Below are 24493 nucleotides of genomic sequence, written 5' to 3' on the forward strand. Positions count from 1 at the left end.
CGGAGGAGTTGTATTCGCGGATGGACAGACATACGGACAGACAGCCTAGGTAAAATTTTTCATCTTTAATACCATGCTTGAACTATAAGCTATCATTTGGCACCTCATTTGCCATTATACCTGGTATAATGACGGAGGATTTATACTCGCGGTCGGAGGGATCGACGGACAGACAGCCTAGGTCAAATTTTTCACCTTTAGTATCATCCTTGGATTATAAGCTTTCATTTGACACCTCATTTGTCATTCTACCTGGTATATTGACGGAGGAGCTATATTCGCGGTCGGACGGACCGACGGTCAGACAGCGTAAGTCAAATTTCTCACCTTTAGTACCATCCTTGGATTATAAGCTTTCATTTGACACCTCTTTTGTCATTCTACCTGGTATAGTAGAGGAGTTATATTCGCGGTCGGACGGACCGACGGACAGACAGCCCAAGTCAAATTTCTCACCTTTAATACCATCCTTGGATTATAAGCTTTCATTTGACATCTCATTTGTCATTCTACCTGGTATAATGACGGAGGAGCTATATTCGCGGTCGGACGGACAAACGGACAGACAGCCTAAGTCAAATTTCTCACTTTTAGTACCATCCTTGGATTATAAGCTTTCTTTTGACACCTCATTTTTCATTCTACCTGGTATAATGACGGAGGAGTTATATTCGCGGTCGGACGGACCGACGTCTCACCTTTAGTACCATACTTCGATTATAAGCTTTCATTTGACATCTCATTTGTCATTCTACCTGGTATAATGACGGAGGAGCTATATTCGGGGTCGGACTGACCGACGCGACGGACAGACAGCCTAAGTCAAATTTCTCACCTTTAGTACCATCTTTGGATTATAAGCTTTCATTTGACACCTCATTTGTCATTCTACCTGGTATATTGACGGAGGAGCTATATTCGCGGTCGGACGGACCGACGGTCAGACAGCGTAAGTCAAATTTCTCACCTTTAGTACCATCCTTGGATTATAAGCTTTCATTTGACACCTCTTTTGTCATTCTACCTGGTATAGTAGAGGAGTTATATTCGCGGTCGGACGGACCGACGGACAGACAGCCCAAGTTAAATTTCTCACCTTTAATACCATCCTTGGATTATAAGCTTTCATTTGACATCTCATTTGTCATTCTACCTGGTATAATGACGGAGGAGCTATATTCGCGGTCGGACGGACAGACGGACAGACAGCCTAAGTCAAATTTCTCACTTTTAGTACCATCCTTGGATTATAAGCTTTCTTTTGACACCTCATTTTTCATTCTACCTGGTATAATGACGGAGGAGTTTTATTCGCGGTCGGACGGACCGACGTCTCACCTTTAGTACCATACTTCGATTATAAGCTTTCATTTGACATCTCATTTGTCATTCTACCTGGTATAATGACGGAGGAGCTATATTCGGGGTCGGACTGACCGACGCGACGGACAGACAGCCTAAGTCAAATTTCTCACCTTTAGTACCATCTTTGGATTATAAGCTTTCATTTGACACCTCATTTGTCATTCTACCTGGTATATTGACGGAGGAGCTATATTCGCGGTCGGACGGACCGACGGTCAGACAGCGTAAGTCAAATTTCTCACCTTTAGTACCATCCTTGGATTATAAGCTTTCATTTGACACCTCTTTTGTCATTCTACCTGGTATAGTAGAGGAGTTATATTCGCGGTCGGACGGACCGACGGACAGACAGCCCAAGTTAAATTTCTCACCTTTAATACCATCCTTGGATTATAAGCTTTCATTTGACATCTCATTTGTCATTCTACCTGGTATAATGACGGAGGAGCTATATTCGCGGTCGGACGGACAGACGGACAGACAGCCTAAGTCAAATTTCTCACTTTTAGTACCATCCTTGGATTATAAGCTTTCTTTTGACACCTCATTTTTCATTCTACCTGGTATAATGACGGAGGAGTTATATTCGCGGTCGGACGGACCGACGTCTCACCTTTAGTACCATACTTCGATTATAAGCTTTCATTTGACATCTCATTTGTCATTCTACCTGGTATAATGACGGAGGAGCTATATTCGGGGTCGGACTGACCGACGCGACGGACAGACAGCCTAAGTCAAATTTCTCACCTTTAGTACCATCTTTGGTTATAAGCTTTCATTTGACACCTCATTTGTCATTCTACCTGGTATAATGACGGAGGAGTTATATTCGCGGTCGGACGGACCGACAGCCTAAGTCAAATGTCTCACCTTTAGTACCATCCTTGGATTATAAGCTTCTATTTGACACCTCATTTGTCATTCTACCTGGTATAATGACGGAGGAGCTATATTCGCGGTCGGTCGGACCGACGGACAGACAGCCTAAGTCAAATTTCTCACCTTTAGTACCATCCTTGGATTATAAGCTTTCATTTGACACCTCATTTGTCATTCTACCTGGTATAATGACGGAGGAGTTATATTTGCGGTCGGACAGACCGAAGGACAGAAAGTTTAAGTCAAATATCTCACCTTTAGTACCATCCTTGGATTATACGCTTTCATTTGACACCTCATTTGTCATTCTACCTGGTATAATGACGTAAGAGTTATATTCGCGGTCGGACAGACCGACGGACAGATAGTTTAGGTCAAATTTCTCACCTTTAGTACCATCCTTGGATTATAAGCTTTCACATTTTTTCAAAATTGGGTGAAAACAACTTGATGCCAGAATGATTTGTTGATGAAAATAATATATACATTCTCAAATTGCCTATTTTTCGTTGTGGATAATATTGTATTCAACAGTGATGCCAAATTTCTGATGCCAAAATGATTGATAATGAAAGTGGGATATACGTTTTCATGTATATAGCGGCAGCGACAAAACGGTAAAACACTGAACTAAATGTATATAATATTTTCACTGTGCCATCATTTTGAACTCAAACATTTTATGGAATAAACTTATATAAGTCAGTAAGGAATAAACAAAGAAAGCTGATATATTAAAGTAACATCAAGGAATCAAATCTCTAACTACAGAGTTGATTAGACTTCTGCTAACAAGTACAGGAAAAAAGTTATTAAGGTAGTGTAAAGTGGCATCGATATACAGATGCCACTTTGCAAGACGATGCCAAATTGATGGTAAATGCATAATGTATCGATGCCAAATTGATAGTAGGATTTATATATATATATATATATATATATATATATATATATATCCTCTAAACACTTTTCAAAGTACTCAGAAATATCTATCAAATGAGCTCCCGGAAAAGTTGATAGCATTAAAATTATTTTAGTTAATTTTAGTTATATTTTAGTTTAGCAGGTTTAGTTAAAAACAGTTCTAAAGGTAGTTTCAAGGGCTATAAAAGAGTTTATAACTTAATCTTTTATATCCCTCATCTTCTTAAAGATTAAAGGTTAACGAGACTCGGTTACATGGTTCTCGCAGTAAAATTTAAGTTTTAAACATTTCTATCTCGGTTATTTTTTGTCCTACAAAAATAATAAAAAAAGTAAAATATTTGCTAAAGAAGAAAGTAAAATTTTGGATTCCGTCATTTTTTACTTAAGTATACCGAAATTTACGAAAATTTGAGAAATTATGATTTTTTAAATTTCAAATCATTCAAATCATTCAAAATTTTTGAGGTTATTACTTATGCTAAAATAAAGGTTTTATGGGGACTACTACAAATTTTAATTTGTGTGGAAATAGCGAACCTGTGTTTTATTTTTCACTTTTCCTAAAACATTCGATTAACTTTTTTTATGGGAAATAAGCCACAATTAAATTGAAAAATATAATTTTATTATTTTTTTGTATTTTGTATTTTGACAACGACACCCGATTTAGGCGTCGAAACGTTAATAAAATTATTTTTTTTCAATTTAATTGTGGCTTATTTGCCATAAAAATAGTTAATAATAAAAATGCCACAAGGAAATAGCTTCAGAACAACATTAAAAAACATTCGATATTTTCGTCATAACGTACTTATGGTAGGGGAGTTAAGCGGGGATTTTTGCAGTTACTCGAGCGCGTCAGATTATCATATGGGGAGAAACCTGGTACCCTACAGATGTACCTCTACCATATCGCACACCTAGTTCAATTGTGCCACAACTGCAAAAAATTCGAATTTTGGGTTAAGGCTGTAAAATATTGCCTACATAATGGCCCATCTAATGCAATACAGCCTGAACTAAAATATTGTTTTGGATAAGTATAAAGTAAGTTACTTCGGTATTTCACTGTAGGGTTTTTGGAGGTTTTGAAAATACAATACGGCCATAACTGGGAGATGTGGCGATAATATACACTGCCACAATACAACCGATGTAATTCAATACGTTCAATACGGCCACAACGGCAAAAATAAAGAGAGATGTGGCGATAATATACACTGCCACAATACAACCGGTATAATTCAATACGGCCACAACTGCAAAAATCAATTGATTTGTTCATTATATTGCCGCCGTATATCCTAAGTATTATTTTATAAATGACTTTCTTCACAATGCAATATCGCCATAACTATCAAAACAATAATAACGTTTGGGAGTACGGCCCTGAATGACCTACCGAAAGGTGTTTTTATTTCTGGTCTCAACAAAATTGCAAATTTTTGCAGAAAGAGTAATAGTTTATTTATAAATAGTTCAGTGACAATTTTGTTAGATACCAGTAAGTGCATCCATCGTATTATTTTTGTTTAGTATAACGTGGTAAACCAGTTTTGGCTAATTCTTATTTAATAACATCAATAAAGTACGATATAAGCTACAATTTATTCCAGTTTTGTTACTGGTTTAATTACCTGCTTAATTACTGGTCAGGTCCGTATTAGTTTTGAACACATGTCTCGTGTTAAATTTAAAAATGGAACCTAACATTCAGAGTCTCTCTGACTCGCAACATGTACAACAACCGCAGACAAATACCAATAAAACCTATTCATTAGCAGCTTCTTCTTCTTTTCCGTCGAAGCTGCAAGCGATTGTCTTCAGCGCCTTGGAAAATACGAAGCTGCAAGATTACTTAATTCCGTTGGGCGATCTAATTCAACCAAAAAATATTATATTTTCGTCTCGATTGTCGAACAATCGGATATGTATGTACCTTTCAAGCAAACAACTGGTGGACGAATTTATGCAAAAGCACGGGCAAATAAAAATCGAAAATAATATTGTACAAGCTAGAAGACTGATTTCTCCAGCCGAACGTATTGTTTTGTCAAACGTATGTCCCAGTATACCACACAGTTTGTTAACTGATTATTTGCAAAAAATAGGACTTAATCTTCTCTCCCCAGTCACCTTCCTAAAAATCAGTTCTAATCTTCCTGAATACAATCATATTTTGAGCTTCAGAAGACAAATATACGTTAGTCCTCACAATATCTCCTTACCCGACTCATTCCTTTTAGACTTTGATAATACAACATATCGAATTTTCTTAGAAACTACGGCCTGTTATACCTGCAAAAAGTCTGGGCACATCGTCGCAAACTGTCCCGATAAAATGGAATCACTAGCAAATTCAAATAACAGTCAACCGATCTCTTCTTCCTCGCCCGAAACTATGCCTCAACCTACAGCTACAATTCTATCTCACGAACAAATTCCTATCGAAGAAAGCTCAGCAAATAATCTAAACAATCCTAATATAGAAAAAAGTCAAGAAGTTAGCACCATGGACACCTCCATACCCATTAATGTCGACCTTCAGTCGAAACGTAGTATCAATGAAGTTCTCACTTCCCCAGAAACAAGTCATACAGAAAAACCCTTTATTGTACCTACATCTAAACCTAAAGCCAAGAAGATTAAAAGCGACGAGGAGCATGTAGCAACGAAATCAGTCAAAAAACATGATCTTGGACCTGCCAAAACTTTTATCAAAAATCATTCGCCCGCATTTGTCCTCAACTTTGACCAACTGAACCTTCTTATTAGCAGTATTACTGGCGCGCAAAACCCTATTGATATAATTATTCAAGATTTCACTACCAACCTAATGGACTTACACTACATGTTAACTAAAGTTTATCCACAATTGCAAAATAGATCATCCAAACGTTTTATCACCACTCTCAGAAAGAAAATCCTACGCCACTTAGGAAACGAGGTATCTGAATCCGAGGGCGAGTCATCTCAGAGTAATCAGTTTTATATTTCCATAATATAATAAAATTCACTAAGCTATTGCAATGGAATATAGATGGATTTTTCCATCGACTACCTACCTTACAAAAACTTATTTCTGAATTTTCTATCGAAATAATATGTCTCCAAGAAACAAACTTAAACTCACAAAAAAACTATAATTCTAAATATTTTAACGTTTTTAGAAAAGACAGAGTACGTGACAATAATTATTCTTCAGGTGGAGTTATGACACTTGTTAAAAATTCTTTGGTTGCAAATGATTTTCCCGTTAATAGTAATATCGAAGCTATAGTTATAGAGATTACTGCTCCTGTTTCAATGTACATATGCAATGTTTATATTCCATCTAGTTCCTCAGTTACGTATGAAGATTTAAAAAATCTTATCGAACAGATACCGTCTCCCCGAATCATTGTAGGCGACTTTAATGGTCATAATTTTATTTGGGGTTCGAAGAGTACTGACCGCAGAGGAAAACTTCTAGAAAAGGTATTGCAAGATCTTCAATTAAATTTCCTAAATGACGGGTCACCTACAAGATTTAACATCTGCACTGGGGAATCCTCCGTGATAGATTTAAGTTTGTGCGATCCAGGTATCGCCCCACGTCTCTCTTGGAATGTTCTCCAGTATACCTATGGTAGTGACCACCATCCCATTTTAATTGAAAATCTCTCAAGTCAGCCTTGTCCAATATCTTTCTTGCCCAAATGGAATATAAATTCTGCTAAGTGGAACGAATTTGAAAACTATATAGATAAAGCTTTGGGAAATCTTGTAATGAGCGATAATATAAATGAATCTTTGAGTGCTTTTAATGGTGTAATCTTGCAGAGTGCGAAGCTCTTTATCGGCAAAACTAAGCCCGTCAAAAATCACGTCCCTGTGCCTTGGTGGAATTCGGAGTGTAGCGAAGCCGTACGTGCCAGCAAAACAGCTTTTAATAGATTAAAAAGCATAAAACGCTTGAAAATAAAATAACCTACAAAAAAATGAAGGCTAGAGCTCAACGTTTAATAAATCAAACAAAAAAATCCAGTTGGGCACAATATGTCTCTAGTATTAACAGTTCCACTCCAGTAAGAGAAGTATGGAAGAAAATTCGTAAAATTTCCGGCATAAAGGGGTCACCCCCAATATCTAGTCTTAAAATTGGAAGTCAAATTATCACATCCCCGCTGGAAATTGTTAACGAATTAGCTAAAAACTACAGACAGATGTGTTCCAATGAAAATCTCGACCCCGTATTTCTGGAAAACAAACTAGAAGCCGAAAAGTCTACCCTTTCTCTAGAAAATTCTAACATCCCATTAAACGCTCCTATTACGTTACAAGAACTCAATAACTCACTTAATGAACTAAAAAACACAAGTCCTGGGCCAGATGATATTCCAACAGTTTTCTTAAAACACCTACCCACTTCTGCTAAAAATTACTTGCTCCGATTATTTAACTTTATCTGGCAACGGCACCAATACCCATCTGTTTGGTCAAAATCTATTATTCTTCCATTTCTCAAAAGCCAAAAATCTCGTTTGGATCCTGATTCTTATAGACCAATAAGCCTAACATGTGCAATGGGCAAGCTATTAGAAAAAAATTATCAATTCAAGGCTGATATGGCAGCTAGAAAGTTCAAACTTACTTATAAATGAACAAAATGGCTTTCGACAAAACCGATCTGGGATAGACAACATATTAGATCTGGAAAGTGATATTCACGAATCCCTGGCAACGAAACAACATTGTATTGCCGTATGTTTTGACTTAAGAAGAGCGTTTAATACATGCTGGAGATACAACATCTTAAGAAAGTTACAGTCGTGGAATATTCGTGGAAATTGTCTTCACTATATTAAGAACTTTCTAGAGAATAGGTCGTTTCGTGTAAGAATTAACAGCCACTATTCCGAAAAACAAGAGGAAGAAAATGGGACTCCTCAAAGTTCAATTATCAGCCCTACACTCTTCTTAATCGCCATTAACGATATAATCGGAAACCTCATGAAACCTTTAAAAGCACGCTTATATGCAGATGACTTGGTCGTTTACGTAAAAGGCAAGGATATCAATTTAATTTCAACAGTTTTCCAAAGTTTTTTACACAATCTCGAAGAATGGTCTCGCGATACAGGCTTTCAATTCTCAGTTACAAAAACCGTAGGTATGGTGTTCTCTAAAAAGAACCTTACAAATAATCCTAATCTCAAATTTTTCAATACACCGCTTTCATTCAAACCATGTGTGAAATTCTTAGGTATGTTGTTTGATAAAAAACTTACTTGGAAAGAACACATTAGGCAGTTAGTATTGACTTGTAATAAGAAACTAAATCTAATGAGAACATTGTCAAATAAATATTGGGGCTCTGATCGCTCCACTTTGCTAACTATCTACAGAATGTTAATAAGATCAAAACTAGATTATGGATCAATCGCCTACGCCTCTGCATCCCCCACATTATTGAAACAGCTAGACTCTGTACACAATACAGCACTTAGACTATCTCTTGGTGCATTCCGAACATCACCTGTAGAAAGTTTATATAGTGAAAGTGGAGAGCCTTCCTTATATCATCGACGAACTTCCTTAACTTTGTCACATGCAACGTCAATAGCTTCAAACGTAAACAAACCTCTTTTCAATAACACATTCACTAATAAATATATAAATCTCTTTACCAATAGTACTAAACACAAACCTTACTACGAACGAGTACGGTGTTACCTGAGATGTCTCGACGTCGAATTCCCAGATATTCTTCCAATCAATAATAAAAACCCCTCACCTTGGTTAATTAATATTCCCAATATAAATACTGCGCTAACCCAATTCGACAAACATATTAATAGTCATGCAGAGATCCAGCACCATCTAGATTTAGTTCTCAAAGAGAATTATGAGTATTGTTACAAAATCTTTACAGACGCATCAAAGTGTGAGAGAGGAGTAGGTGCTTCCTTCGTTACCCCAAGCAATACTTATCAATTTCGTCTCCCATCTTACTTCTCGATTTTCTCTGCTGAGCTCTATGCAGTGCTCAAAGCTATCATGCATATCAATTCTAATGACATTTCTAATTCAGTTATCTTAAGTGACTCACTAAGCGGTCTTCAAACCCTTAAACAGATCTATCCCAAAGGTCCTATTGAGAAACACATTAAATTCGAACTGATGCAGGCTCAAGAAAACGCTAGACGAATCAGATTTATATGGATACCATCCCACATTGGCATTGCAGGCAACGAAAAAGCTGACCAGTGCGCGAGTGAAATTGCCGTATGTGCCGATATAGAAAAAGATGAGTGTCGAAATACCGCGAGTGATATAAAAGCTTACTTTAAGAACCGTGTTTTGTGCAAGTGGAAAAACGAATGGCAATCGTCTCAAACTTCACTGAGACTAATTAAAAATGACATTATAGCCTGGGAGCCGTCAACTCGTAACAGAAGAGAACAGCTGGTGATAACTCGGTTGAGAATTGGACACACGAGACTTACTCATTCATATTTACTGTCTAAAAGCGATCCACCTGTATGTGAAATATGTAATGTCCAAATTACTGTTAATCACTTGTTAATTGTATGCCCCCGTTTTGCCAATTATCGCGTCATGTTTAACATACCTAAATGTATAAGTAATTTATTGGGCACTAATTGTTCAACGGACAATATTACAAAATTTCTAAAATCCACAGGAATATTTTATAAAATTTAGCATTGTATTCTGTAGCCGCCGCTAATCACCATCAAGGTGGATGCGGCTGTACTTTCTAAATAAAAAAAAAATAATAACGTTTTATTTTTAATAAATTGTAATAAGATCCAGCCAATAAGTGTATAATTTGCTACCTAAATTGTAATTTTGAAGCCAATCATTCTCAAAATAAATTATTTACAGGGCAAAACGCGTTTACTACAGAACGTTTTGCTCATTTCTCGAGAATATTGTGTTTTGCACTTTAGTGCAGGGTAATAAGGTTTTCTCCATGACACTCGAGCAGCCAGGGTACTGAAGAGTTTTTCGACAAGTAATACCTATAAGAGCAAATTGTTACTATTTCCTGCGTAGGATCTGGCGGCCATTTTTATTTATAAACAATTAAGTGTCAGAAAATGGCATTTTCCCTTTTTTTTCAAATCAATGGAATACAGTGACACATGGTTTTTTTAGTACAAATATCTTTGAGAATATGGAAAAAGCTTTAAAATGACGTATTACAAAGTTTGATATGCTCATTTATTGTTAATATAATTGCGAAAAAAGTTCGGAATTGCAAAAAAAAATTAATTTCGCAATATCTATTGTAAAAATTAGTGTACAGCTTTGAAATTTTTGTCATATAAGGGTTCTTTGGTGCTTAATATGTGATAAAAATTTCAAAGCGATTTATTTAATTGTTTAAATTTTATTCAAATTGTTTATCCCAGAGAGCATTTTTTTGCAATAACATAAGTCAGAAAAAAATGACGTTAGAACCATTCCGCAGATGTCAAATGAAAGAGCATGAGCTATATTTTTAATTTGGTTTAAAGAAAGCGAATAAAAAATGCATTTATTAGTAATAAATAATTATGCAAAAGTATCGTAAATCTTTCCTTATAAACTTTTTATTTTGTTATATGAGAAATTATATATTTTTATTACAATTTTTTATCAATTATGATATAAATAATATTTCTTGGTAGTTGTGCACTTAAACCAGGGTAAAAAAGTTAATTTTTTTGGTAAAAGTTATTCAAAAACTTTATAAGGAAAAATTTACGATATTTTCGCGTAATTATTTATTACTAATAAATGCATTTTTTATTTGCTTTCTTTAAACTAGGTTGAAAATACAGCTCATGCTCTTTCATTTGACACCTGTGGAATGGTTCTAACGCCATTTTTTTCTGACTTATGTTATTGCAAAAAAATGCTCTCTGGGATAAACAATTTGAATAAAATTTAAACAATTAAATGAATCGCTTTGAAATTTTTATCACATATTAAGCACCAAAGAACCCTCATTTGACAAAAATTTCAAATCTGTACACTAATTTTTACAGCAGTTATTGCGAAAATATTTTTTTTTGCAATTCCGACCTTTTTTCGCAATTATATTAACAATAAATGAGTATATCAATCTTTGTAATATGTCATTTTAAAGCTTTTTCCATAATCTCAAAGATATTTGTACTAAAAAATCATAAGTTCCACTGTTTTCCATTGATTTGAAAAAAAGGGAAAAATGCCATTTTTTAGCAGTTAATTGTTTATAAATAAAAATGGCCGCCAGATCCTACGCAGGAAACAGTTACAATTTGCTCTTGTAGGTATTACCTGTCGAAAAAACGCTTTAGTACCCTGGCTGCTCGAGTGTCACGAACAGGGTATATTTTTGTCTTATTACCCTGGCCTACTTGTGGCACTATTGAACTAGATGTGCGATATATTGGCTCTCAACACAGGGGAGTTCGTTAAGGGGGGCCCGAAAAAAATATGTATATCCTTAAAAAAACTTGAAATTGTCAGATTAAGATAAGGTAAGTTAAGTACATGCAAAAGAGTGTATAATTAAAAAATCTGACGATTTGAGCCGTGCCTAAGGAACTGGGTGAGTCCCAAAATTTCACAAGAAAAAAGCGAATATTTCGTGAAATAAATGACAGATCGAAAAACTAAATAATATCTGCTCAAAATTTTTTATGCTTTTATACTTTTATTCGAAACATTTTTGCGAATTATGGATAGATGCGTTATAATCGGAAAGAACTATTGTAGTTCAGAGAAATAAGGAAAAAAAAATATCATGTTTGTAACACAACCCCCTCCAGGCCGAAACCAAATTTTTTAAGTAGCATGGACATCTATAATATTAACCTATATGTTTCCTGCAGCCGATTTTTATGATATACATAGTTATAAACAAATGAAGATCAAAAAACGGCAAATTTTCGCTTTATTCGTCTATAACCAAAAAGTTTTACAAAAAGTATTTTAAACAAATTTGAGAGTAAAAAACTCATAAACCATATAAAAAACTTCAATACGGCGTTCGCTGAATATGTCTATCCTTATTGGTTGCTTAGAAAATTGCAAAATAAATCAAAAATTTTGAGTTTTTACAAATATTCATAACTTATGTAAAAATTAATTTCGAACGTTCTTATTACACGGAATGCTGAGACTTCTGGTGGTTAAACCATACCCTAAATTTAAAAGCAATTGGTCAAATAGTTTAAAAGGTATTTAATTTGTTTTTCCCAAATTAATTTTTTGCAACGCTATAAGTCAGAAAATGATGAAGTTACAGTAATACTTTGGATTGTTTATGAAAGAAGAAGATTTATAGTATTAATTTAATTTAAAAAAAAAAATTTAAAAAATAATTCTAAATACTGCAAAATTATTTTGAAAAAACATGTGAGTTAAAAAATAGGGGGGGGCTAACTTCGCCCCTAAGTGTCCTAGGACAATTGTTTTTCTTTCTAAATGTGTATAAAAATTCAGTCTTTACAAGTATGAGAAAATAATTTTTCTACGGGTAACCGTTAAAAAGTTATTCTAATTGTTTTTAAGTAAGCAAATAATAGACGTGTTTTTGCAAAATAATTTTACACTGTTTAAAATTACTTCTTGTCATTTTTTTTATTAAGTCAATAGCACAAGTGTTCTTCTTCCATAAACTGTCAGAAATCTTACTGTAACCTCATAATTTTCTGACTTGTAGTGTTGCAAAAAAATGAATTTTGGATAAAAAAATTAAATAACTTTTAAACTATTTGACCAATTGCTTTGAAATTTAAAATATAATTTAAGCACCAGAAATCTCAGCAATTTGTGTAACAAGAAGACTCTAAGTTAATTTTTACATAAGTTATGAATATTTATAAAAACTCAAAATTTATGATTTATTTTGCAATTTTCTAAGCAACCAATAAGGATAGACATATTCAGCGAACGTCATATTGAAATTTTTTAGACGAGTTATGAGGTTCTTACTCTCAAATCTGTTTAAAATGCTTAACTTTTTGGTTATAGACGAAAAAAGCGAAAATTTACCGTTTTTTGATCTTCATTTGTTTATAACTATGTATATCATGAAAATCGGCTGCAGGAAACATATAGATTATTAAGATAGATGTCCATACTACTCAAAAAATTTGGTTTCGGCCTGGAGGGGGATGTGTCACGAGAAAAATCTTATTTCTCTGGACTATTGTTGGAAATGGAAAATTAAATTAAAAAATGGCAAGCGCCCAGTAAACTGGAAAACTTTACTTAACTTTTTTTTGGTTTTAGGACCTACGTTTCACAACCCAATAAATCCCCATAACACTCGAGTGACGACACATTTAGAATACTTTGCTCCTCTACTATTAGCTTTGATGGTATCAACTTCATCAGGAGCTCACTTGATAGGTATTCTTAAGTAATTTGAAAAGCGTTTTGTAAGTATGTTTTATAAAATGCATCGTTTTCCCGTTATTTTAACTTAAATACTTAGATTTGAGTACTAGCCGAACAAAAAATATATTCAATCACCTATAACTCACTTTTACTTAACTTTAAAAGGTTTTTCAAGTAATAAGTCTACTCAACTTTTTAATATCTTCAATTTTTTTAATTACAACTTTTTTGGTAAAATTTATAGCTTTTGAATTATTTATGAAAAACCGCTTTACACCATGCATTTTTTACGAAAAATTCAAATATTTGATCTTTAATACCTCAAAAAGTATTGATTTATTTTAATAACTTGTTATAACCAATTTTGCTTAAAATTTTGTCACTCTATCGATTTGAGGGGTTATTTTTAATAAAATAATTTTCACCTCCGAGAAGGGGTAGCATCTACCCCCAGGGTAAAAGCGGAAGTTGGCGCCATGTCACTTTTGTTTCTTGAGGTATCCTCTAACTACTCACCAATTTTTATGAAACTCAATGAAGGTTCAACGAAATAGAAGGTGTAAACCTTTAGTGACTGCACTAATTTTGCCCTTTCGCCCCTTATTTCTACTTCCTGTATCCACTGAGGTGTCAGCCTGAAAGGGATCATACTTATCAATATACATAATATATTATATTCAATAGACGCATTTCACAGGTAGCCCAGTAAATGAACGGGAAATACGGCGATACCGTGTAATTTTAAGGGGCAGCACCGAATTGCATGAAAATTTGGATTTAGGTTCTACTGACCCTCCACTTCAAAGTTGAAATTATGCCATTGGTTGCTTTTTATTTTTTAGGGGAGTAAACAACCCCTATTATAAAAAAATTGTATAATTGTAAATTAAAGCGGGTAATTAATTCAAATCATATTTTAATAAAATGAATGAATGTCAATTAACATGAAATAACATAGTTTGAGATTTTATCACAGTTCAACCCTTAAATCTCACCCCCTAGAATAGTTACAATTCAAACAATCAATGTAACTGAATACCATGTCGTTACTGATTTGCATGGAAATTTGGATTTAGGTTATACTTACCTTCCATTTCAAAATTTGAATACTGCCGTTAGTTGATTTTAAGTTTGAAAACTACCCCTATGATAAAAAAATCATATAATTGTATGACGAAATCAGGAAACAGGTTGATTTTTGATCTAATGGGGACACATTTTTACGGTACATACATCTGTCATTTGTCAACCCCCTCCCTTCCACTTCCCCCACCCCTTATTTTTAAATAGGGAATAGGACTCGTGTGGTAGCGCATTTGAAAGGTTATTCAATTCTTATTATTTATAGTGTATTTATAATGTATTTAATTTAATATAACGAATTATATATTATAAATTCGATGACTAAAATGATACTGCCAATATTTATGAGTTGCGTTGCTTCGACAACTTTATTGGAAGCTAGTCCTTTCCTCTGTAAATCAATTTTAACTTAAGAATATCCGTTAGAAAAATTGTAGTATTTGATCAAAATTCTCGTGTTAGTGATCCCATATTAAGTCACGAGGGAAAAACCAGGAAAATAAACCTTATTATACTAACCCGACATGGTAAGTGTTTGGCCTTACATTTAGTTTACTCTCAAAATTCACTATACTTAAACTCTGATTTTATATGTAAGTTAATTTAAAATATGTATGTTATGGACTTACAACGAAATGACAAAAACCATAGATAAATATCTTTTAAACTATCTCATATAATAGTACAAAATACTTTATTTTAAGAGAAAAGACATTAAGGAGAATCCAAAAATGTAAAAATATACAGAGTATTCCATTTAAAAAAACATAGGTTTGTGTCACCCTGTCAGTACGAGTGGCCCTGTATATTTGAAAATATACTTAGGGTATGGTAGTATCTGTGCCCCAACTTTATCTAAATAACATTTTTCGTATCTCTTACTACAAACGAGTAATTGGACTTCCTCGCACTATTGCTCCATCCTGTACGTGGTTGGTTTTTTAATCATAACTAGGTTACTTTTAAAGCTATAAAGTGCTAAAAAAAACCAATTTGTAGGGTTTTCTAAGGGCAATAAGAGTACTAAAATATATTTTTTTAATCCCTTATTTTTTAAAAGAGTTTGAGTTAAAAGGGCTTGAACGAGTTACTAATCACCAGTGTATGCAAATTTTGAACAGCCATATCTTATCCAATTTTTATCTTACATAAAAATAAAAAAACGGAGTGTCGATGCGAGTAAAAACTATATTTTTTTACTGTTCGAGATTTTCCGTAACGCAAATACTTTTCAAGTTATTTTGAAAATAGTGTATTTTTTCCAAAATTAAAAAAAAAGTTTTTTTAATATAAAACCAAATTTTTCCAAAAATAAGCACTTCAAACAGGTCAAGCTTACAGATCATATTAACAATACATATATAAAGTAAATAGTAAAGCAGTAAAGATTAATTTCATTTGGCGTGTTAAATAGGGGGAAATTTTCACGACTTATTATATATATAAAAAAAACGGGTCAACTTTATTTTGAGCGTAACTCGCATAATTTTGATGCTACAAACTTTTATGAAAAATAAAAATAAATTTTTAGACGCTTTAAAATAGCATTTATGAGATTTCCGCGAAAAGAGCTTCATTTTTTGGTTACTTCACCTTGAAACATTCGATTCGGAAGTTTACGAGTAAGAACGTATATTTCATGATATACAACTTTGCTTCTACTGAGTTTATAGTCCAAGTGAATACACCATTTTGTTCCTTTTTTTACAGGCTACATTTTTTGTAAGAATAGTTTTTTCGATATAGTACTTACTTTTTTAGTTATTTGCGAAACACTGCCTGAAAACGTGTTTTTTTTTGTTGAAAAATGCACTTTTTAACTCGCAAATAACTCGAAAAGTATTAAAGCAGTTAAAAAACCTTATAGAACAAAAGTTGCCTAGAATTAGTCAATTTATCCATTTTCAGACTTATTTTAGACATATGTTTTTTCACTCCCGAGAAGGAGTAAATTTCACCCCTCAAGTAAAAGCAACCAACGGCACAATTTCAACTTTGAAGTGGAGGGTAAGTAGAACCTAAATCCAAATTTTCAAGCAAATCCGTCTTGCCCCTGAAAATTACACGCCAAACCGGTCATTTACTGGGCTAAGGACAAACTCCATATTCGGCTCTAGCTCTTAATCCCATAAGTAAATAGCAGATGAGGCTCCTATATCTAAACATAAGAATATCAATATCTACAGTAGTTAGGAAACAAAATAATTTGTAACAAAATAAAACAAAATTTGAAAATGTTTATACATTTTAAAATAATTTGTATTTACAAGTCCTACTTCTTCTTGTTCTTTTGTGTAGACATGAGTCTGTCTGTTTTTTCAATGTACCTCCAGTAAGTTGACGTTCCATCGTTTTTGTGGTGTTATCACTAATCGTCTTCTCATTGGTGGCCGTCACTCGCCTTCTTTACTACTCTATTTGTTGTCATTCTGCTTGTGTGGCCGTTCCATTTCACTTTTTGTTTCTTTTTACCCAGCTATTAATGTTATTTACCTTGCATCTCTGTGGTATATTTATACTTTTATCTCTGTTCCATAGTGTCGTACAATAAATTTTTCAAAGTGTTTTCATCTCTGTTCTTTTTGTTCTTTCTCTATCAGGTCGTGTTTGTGCCGCGTATGTTTTTACTGGTCTGATGGCTGTTCCTGAGAAGAAGAAGAAAATGTCTATTGTACTAAAATGTCTTAACGGTTCTGATTCAAAACAATTTTATTTTTCACTCCTACATCACCGCAAAAAAGGTTTCTTAAACTCACCTTCAGAAACTCCAATTTTCGATACACACGTAGCATGTAAAGAATCCAGCAAATGTTGTATCTTTTCTGGCAATGAAGCCTAAAAAAAAGCTTGTTAAAGGGATACAAATAATTAGATGGAGTAACATATTATAATCAGAGCTAGGATTTATAGGCAACAAAAATTGAAGAAAAGGGTTTCTATAGGTATAGGGAAATATTTTTATTAAATTGTATCATTTATATTTACAATCAAATGCTTTTCAATATTTGTGGTCTTAAAACAGGTCTTCGATCAATATGTCTACATGTTTGTATGGCTGCCGTCATTGAATAGTTTACCCTCCTACATATTATTATTATTTTATTAACTAATAGCCGATTTTTTGAATTATACCTTGTTTAAACGTGCATTGTACGTCAAAGTGGCATTAATTATCAGTGGCTGATCCAGAATAGGTTCACCATCATCATCAACCCGTACGCTTCCACTGCTGGACATAGGTCTCCCACAGCTCTTTCCATCTATCTCTGTTTTGTGCGGCTTGCATCCAGTTACCGATAACACGCTGGTTGGTAGGCGTCCTCTGCTCCGTAGTGCTTCTTCTTGTGGCCTCAACTCGACAATACGTTTTGTCTGTCGGTTGTCAATCTGACGACGTCTCCTGCCAATTCCACTTTAGCGATGCGATTTTTTTGACAGCGTCTGTTTTTTTTTTGTTCTACGACATTTTTCTTCGTTTGGGATTCGGTATTTCATTTTTTTTGTGGGTGTTAATATTTCCGCTCCCTAAGTGAGTACAGGCAACATACACTGGTCAAAGATTTTCCTTTTGAAGCATATGGGTAAATCCGAATTAAATACATAGTTCAGTTTTCCAAACACTGCCCGGACTATTCCTATGCGATGTGGAAGCTCGCACGTCTGGTTACTTCTTTCCAACCGAAATTTCATATCCCAAGTAATTATAAGAATACTACATTGGAACGCAAACGGCCTCTTGCAACATCAGCAGGAGATGCTGTTTACCTTAAATAACCAAAAAATTGATATATGTTTAATATCAGAGACACACTTCACTAAACAAACATATATTAAACTGAGAGTATATCAAATATATCAAGCTCTTCACCCTAAAAACACAGCTAGTGGAGGAGCTGCAATAATCGTTAAGAATAATCTAATTCACTTCGAAAGAGAAAATATAGAGACTGAAGCCATCCCAGGCAGCTAGTATAAGTGTCAAAACAAAAAAATATGAAGTAACAATAGCAGCTGCATATTTTCCACCCAAACACAATCTAAAAAAAGAAAATTATGTCCATTTGCTTAACACGCTTGGAGAAAAATTTATTATTGGTGCAGACTTTAATGCTAAAAACACTGTATGGGGTTCAAGGTTAACCAATACAAAGGGTAGAGAACTACATGCAGCAATAGAAAAGATAAACGGTAAATGGCACTCAACTGGAAAACCAACATATTGGCCCACTGATCAAAATAAAATACCAGACTTAATTGACTTTTTCATTTCAAGAAAAGTTGCAACAAATTTTATGAAAATAGAAGTTGATGGTCCCAGTTCTGATCACTCTCTAATACTACTCACAATCAGTGAGCATATAATACTAAGAGAAAATATCCCAACATTAACCAATAAGAGAACGGACTGGGCTAGCTTTAGACAGGAGTTAAGTGACAGAATTGAGCTTAATGTACCAATCAAAACTAATGAACAACTTGATGAAGAAACAGAGACACTAACCATAAATAAACAATAAGCAGCTTGGAATAATACCAAACAAATTATAAGAAAAACCAAAGGACAAAATTATCCCAAAGAAATTCGAGAACTGGTGCAAAGAAAAAGAAAAGCCAGGAAGACATGGCAAAAAAGCAGAACTGCAGAAAATAAAAATGTATTAAACAACCTCACCCAACAGTTAAGAAGGGAAATAGATCTAATTAAAAATGAATCAGTAAACCAATACCTAAATGATCTGACAGATGACCAAACCACTGACAACTCGTTGTGGAAATGTACAAAAAGAATAAATAGACCAACGCAACAGATTCCGCCGATTAGAAAAGAAAATAGAACATGGGCAAGAGATGGAAAACAAATAGCAAATCTTTTCGCTTTATACTTGGAAAATGTATTCCAAAATAACGAAATGGGAAATAATCATCAAGCCGAAAACGAAGATGATCAAAGCACTGAAATTGATTTGAACAATCCTGATCAAGACCTAATGAAGCCTACTACTCCTAAAGAGGTTACCAACGTAATCAAAAACAATATCAATCCCAAAAAGGCTCCAGGATTTGATTTAATAACAGGAGAAATACTAAAACAATTACCTAGAAAGGCCATCGTAAAAGTCACAAACCTTATAAATACAGTATTCAGGTTGCAATACGTACCAATAACGTGGAAAACATCTGAAATAATCATGATTCCCAAACCAGTGAAACCAACCAACAAGGTAGAATCATACAGAACAATATCTCTGCTACCAATTTTATCCAAACTATTTGAGAGGATATTTCTAGCACGAATGCAACCTATACTCGACCATAGGGAAATTGTTCCTTCCCACCAATTTGGATTTCGCAATAAACATTCAACAATAGACCAAATTCATCGAATAACAGATATTATAGAGAGATCCCTGGAGGAGAATAAAATATGCTCAGCTATTTTTCTAGACATAGCAAAAGCATTTGACAAAGTGTGGCACAAAGGCTTGTTACTAAAATTAAAAAGATATCTTCCCATCCAATTTGTACATCTAATACAATCATATTTAGAAGATAGAACTTTTAGAGTTAAACAGGAAGGCGAATATTCAGAATACGGCCAATTAAAGCAGGAATCCCACAGGGCAGTGTTCTGGGACCCATACTATATTTATTATATACTTGTGACATACCTGTTACAGAAAATATTAAACTGGCAACATTTGCAGACGACACTGCAATACTAGCAGTCGGTGAAACATTCGAAGAAACAACTAGACACCTGCAAAATGCAGTAAACAAAATAAACACCTGGAATAATAAATGGCGCATAAAAATCAATGAAGGGAAATCTGCCCATATCGATTTCACCTACAAAAAAATAAATAGTCACCCAGTTAGAATAAACAATAAAATCGTTCCGTACAAGCAAACAGTTAAATATCTAGGGCTACATTTGGATAGTAAATTAAAGTGGCAGGAACATATCAGAAAGAAAACCGAAGAACTAAAACTGAAGTACAAGAAGTTATATTGGTTATTAGGTAGAAGCTCACAACTTACAATCAAAATCAAAGTATTAGTTTACAAACAAATGCTCCAACCAGTATGGTCCTATGGTCTACAGTTATGGGGCTGTACTAGTGAGAGTAACTATGCTTGCCTTCAAAGAGTCCAAAACCGAATACTAAGAAACATAGTCAACGCTCTATGGTATATCCGCAACAAAGATCTACATCGGGAACTTCGTATAGCAACAATCAAAGAAGAAATAAAGAAGATTGCCAAGGGTCACCAAAAACGACTCCACAACCATACAAACAGGGAAGTGTTAGAACTTTTAGATAATCAAAGCCTAGTCCGCAGGCTCAAACGCACCAAACCTTTTGAACTTGTGTGATAGTGATAAATCTATAAAAATGTCAGTGTCAGTTTAAATTCGGACAGTGAACCTAGCCACAACGGTGATGTGTGCAACAATAATTATTAAATTCTAAGGTGAACCGTTGGGAATACCTAGGACAGTACAGTAGTAGATTAAGTTAAATGTAAATTGCTGGTTAGTCTTAAGATTAGGTGCATTGTTAATTTAATAAATAATAAAAAAAACACGTAGCATGTAAAGAATCCAGCAAATGTTGTATCTTTTCTGGCAATGAAGCTTAAAAAATAAGCTTGTTAAAGGGATAGAAATAATTAGATGGAGTAACATATTATAATCAGAGCTAGGATTTATAGGCAACAAAAATTGAAGAAAAGGGCGTCTATATGTATAGGGAAATATTTTTATTAAAAAAGGGAGAAATAGGTTAATTAGCAACAAAACCACTTAAAATTGTATCATTTATATTTTCCTTTTGAAGATTTTCACTGGTCAAAGATTTTCCTTTTGAAGCATATAGGTAAATCCAAATTAAATACATAGTTCAGTTTACCAAACACTGCCCGGGCTATTCCTATGCGACGTGGAAGCTCTTACGTCTGGTTACTTCTTTCCAACCGAAATTTCATATCCCAAGTAATTATAAGATGCAGTCTGCTCAATATCCATTCCATCAACAACAATATTATGATTTAGCACCAGATTAGTCATGATTTGCGTCTTGTTGATGTTAATCTTTAGTCGAACCTCTAAGGAAGCGTGATATAATTTGTTAAACATTATTATTGCATCATCCGTACGATCGGCTATAAGGAATCTTAGGCTAAAATGGGTTGATTCAAATTTAAACATCAAAATAATAGTCCAGAAAGCCACTGCGCATCCGCTAGGAAAAATATTCTAATTCGGATTTTTTGCACAATCTTACTCAAAAAGGACTCCTTTTAACAAATTTGCATGTTGCCAGGACCAAAAGGTGGTCAAAAAATTTTTAAACGTTTTTTTTTTTTTGTTTTTTTTATAAAATTATTTTTTTTGCATGGAACAAAGTTTTTTAGGTTTTTTGGATCATTCCAAACAAAGTTTTTTTAGGTTTTTTGGATCATTCCAAACAGAAAAGGACTTTAGTGATTTTTCTCTAAAAATGATAGTTTTTGACATATAAGCGATTCAAAATTGAAAAATGGCGAAATCGGCCATGTTTAACGCTCAAAAACTGTGTGAAAAACTGAAAATTTGAATGTTTCCAAGGTAGGTAGATATTCTTTAAACATCGATTGATGAAATCCCGAAGAGTTTTTTGCAATATAATATTCAAAACTCCTTTGTTTTTAATTTCTAATCACGCGTGCGCGACACTATTTTCCACCGTTGCATGTGTATACAATATGGTGCAAATGAAAGGAATAAATTCGTTATTTCGCGAACCGGCTACTTTAAGAAAAAAACCCGAAAGAGGTCGATTTTTATTTTTAAGTTATGATATTGTGGCATGTATGGTATACTAGTGACGTCATCCGTCTGGGCGTGATGACGTAATCGATTATTTTTTAAATCAGAATAGGGGTCGTGTGGTAGCTCATTTGAAAGGTTCTTCAATTCTCTATTCAGTCATGTAAACATTTACATAATTATTTATACAGGGTGTCCAAAAAATTTTTATTAAATTAAATTTTTTGACATAAAAGAATTAGAAGGACACCCTGTATAAATAATTATATAAATGTTTATATTAATAAATAGAGAATTGAAGAACCTTTCAAATGAGCTAGCACACGACCCTTATTCTCATTTAAAAAAATCATCGATTATGTCATCACGGCCAGATGGATGACGTCACTAGTATATCATATACGCCATAATATCGCAACTTAAAAATACAAATCGACCTGTTTCGGGATTTTTCCTTAAAGTCGCCGATTTACGAAATAACGAATTTATTCCTTTTATTTGCACCATACTGTCGGTGGAAAATAGTGTCGCGCACGCTTGATTATCAATTAAAAAACAAAGGAGTTTTGAATATTGTATTGCAAAAAACTCTTCGGGATTTCATGAATCGATGTTTAAAGAATATCTACTTACTTTGGCAACATTCAAACTTTAACTTTTTCACATAGTTTTTGAGGGTTAAAAATGGCCGATTTCGCAATTTTTCAATTTTTAATCGCTTATATGTCAAAAACTATCATTTTTAGAGAAAAGTCACTAAAGACCTTTTCTGTTTGGAATGATCCAAAAAATCTAAAAAAAACTTTGTTCCATGCAAAAAAAAATATTTTAGAAAAAAAACAAAAAAAAAACGTTTAAAAAATTTTTGACCACCTTTTGGCCCTGGCAACATGCAAATTTGATAAAAAGAGTCCTTTTTGAGTAAGATTGTGCAAAAAATCCGAATTAGAATATTTTTCCTAGCGGATGCGCAGTGGCTTTCTGGACTATAAAATAAACATAATTTTCAAAATGTAACAAAATGGAACTTAACAATTAACGATTGTTGAATTAAAATTAACAAAACAATTTAAATTAACTTTGACATTTAGCAAATCAGTATTAGTCTGCAATTTTACAGTAATACAATGTAAAAATAAAGCTGGAAACTATTCAGTAACTGCAGCTGTAGGTACATTTAAAATAAACGTTCTACATCGACCAATGTAATTGGAGCATATTTCATAGCGGATAATGAATCAGGCTCAATTTGTAATTCCGCGAAAAATGTCCCATTAAAAATTTTAGCAACAGTAGATAAAAACGAAATACCATCGTTCTAAAAAAAAAAAAAAAAAATTTTTTAACATATAAAAAATACAAGAAGATCCATGCAATAAACAGGGAGAAGATAAGGTATATTCTCCTTCTTCACGTGCCACTCCTAGCGGAGATTGGAAATCAACATGGCCACTGGGACTTTGTTAGCAGCGCGCCTAAAAACTCAATCGAACTGCACCCGAACCATTCACGTAGAGTTCGAAGACACTATATTTTTCTTCTTTCCACACTTCTTTTGCCCTTAATTTTGCCCTGCATGATATTTCTTAAAAGTTCGTACTTTTCACCCTCATAATGTGCCCCAAGTATTCCACCTTTCTAGTTTTATCTCATTTATAATTTTGAATTCTTTGTCTAAAGTTTGGATTACTTGCGTGTTAATGACGCGGTCCATCCATGATATTTTGAGAATGCGCCCATAGCACCACATCTCGAATGCTTCGGTCATTTTTATGGTCGACTGTTTTAGTGTCCAAGCCTCAACTCCATACAACAGTAGGGTGGGCCGTAAAAAATTTTTATTTTTTTTTAAGTTGTAATACCGCGGAAAACTTGCGAATTATAATTAGAAACAAAATAAAAAAAAAATTTTCAAAATCGGTTAATATCTTCCGGTCCCGCAGTGGCCTTAAAGTTTGACTATTTTTTAAAAAAACTTCATTTTTCTTATTTTGTGAAAAAATTTTTTTTATATTTATTTTTTAACGTAATAGTTATTTATGCGTT

At 33.8% G+C, this 24493-nt stretch overlaps 1 protein-coding gene across 1 annotated transcript in view; it reads right to left on the reverse strand.

Annotated features, from left to right (window-relative positions):
* The window catches only part of LOC114328138 (general odorant-binding protein 83a-like), a 63166-nt gene that overhangs the window by 26029 nt on the left and 12644 nt on the right, over nt 1–24493 (reverse strand). Inside the window, exon 2 of the mRNA XM_028276914.2 lies at nt 17394–17472. Coding sequence (XP_028132715.2) covers nt 17394–17472 — 79 coding nt within the window. The remainder of the gene's footprint in view (nt 1–17393; nt 17473–24493) is intronic.

This window comes from Diabrotica virgifera, chromosome 4, assembly GCF_917563875.1.
Source record: "Diabrotica virgifera virgifera chromosome 4, PGI_DIABVI_V3a".
Lineage (NCBI taxonomy): Eukaryota > Metazoa > Arthropoda > Insecta > Coleoptera > Chrysomelidae > Diabrotica > Diabrotica virgifera.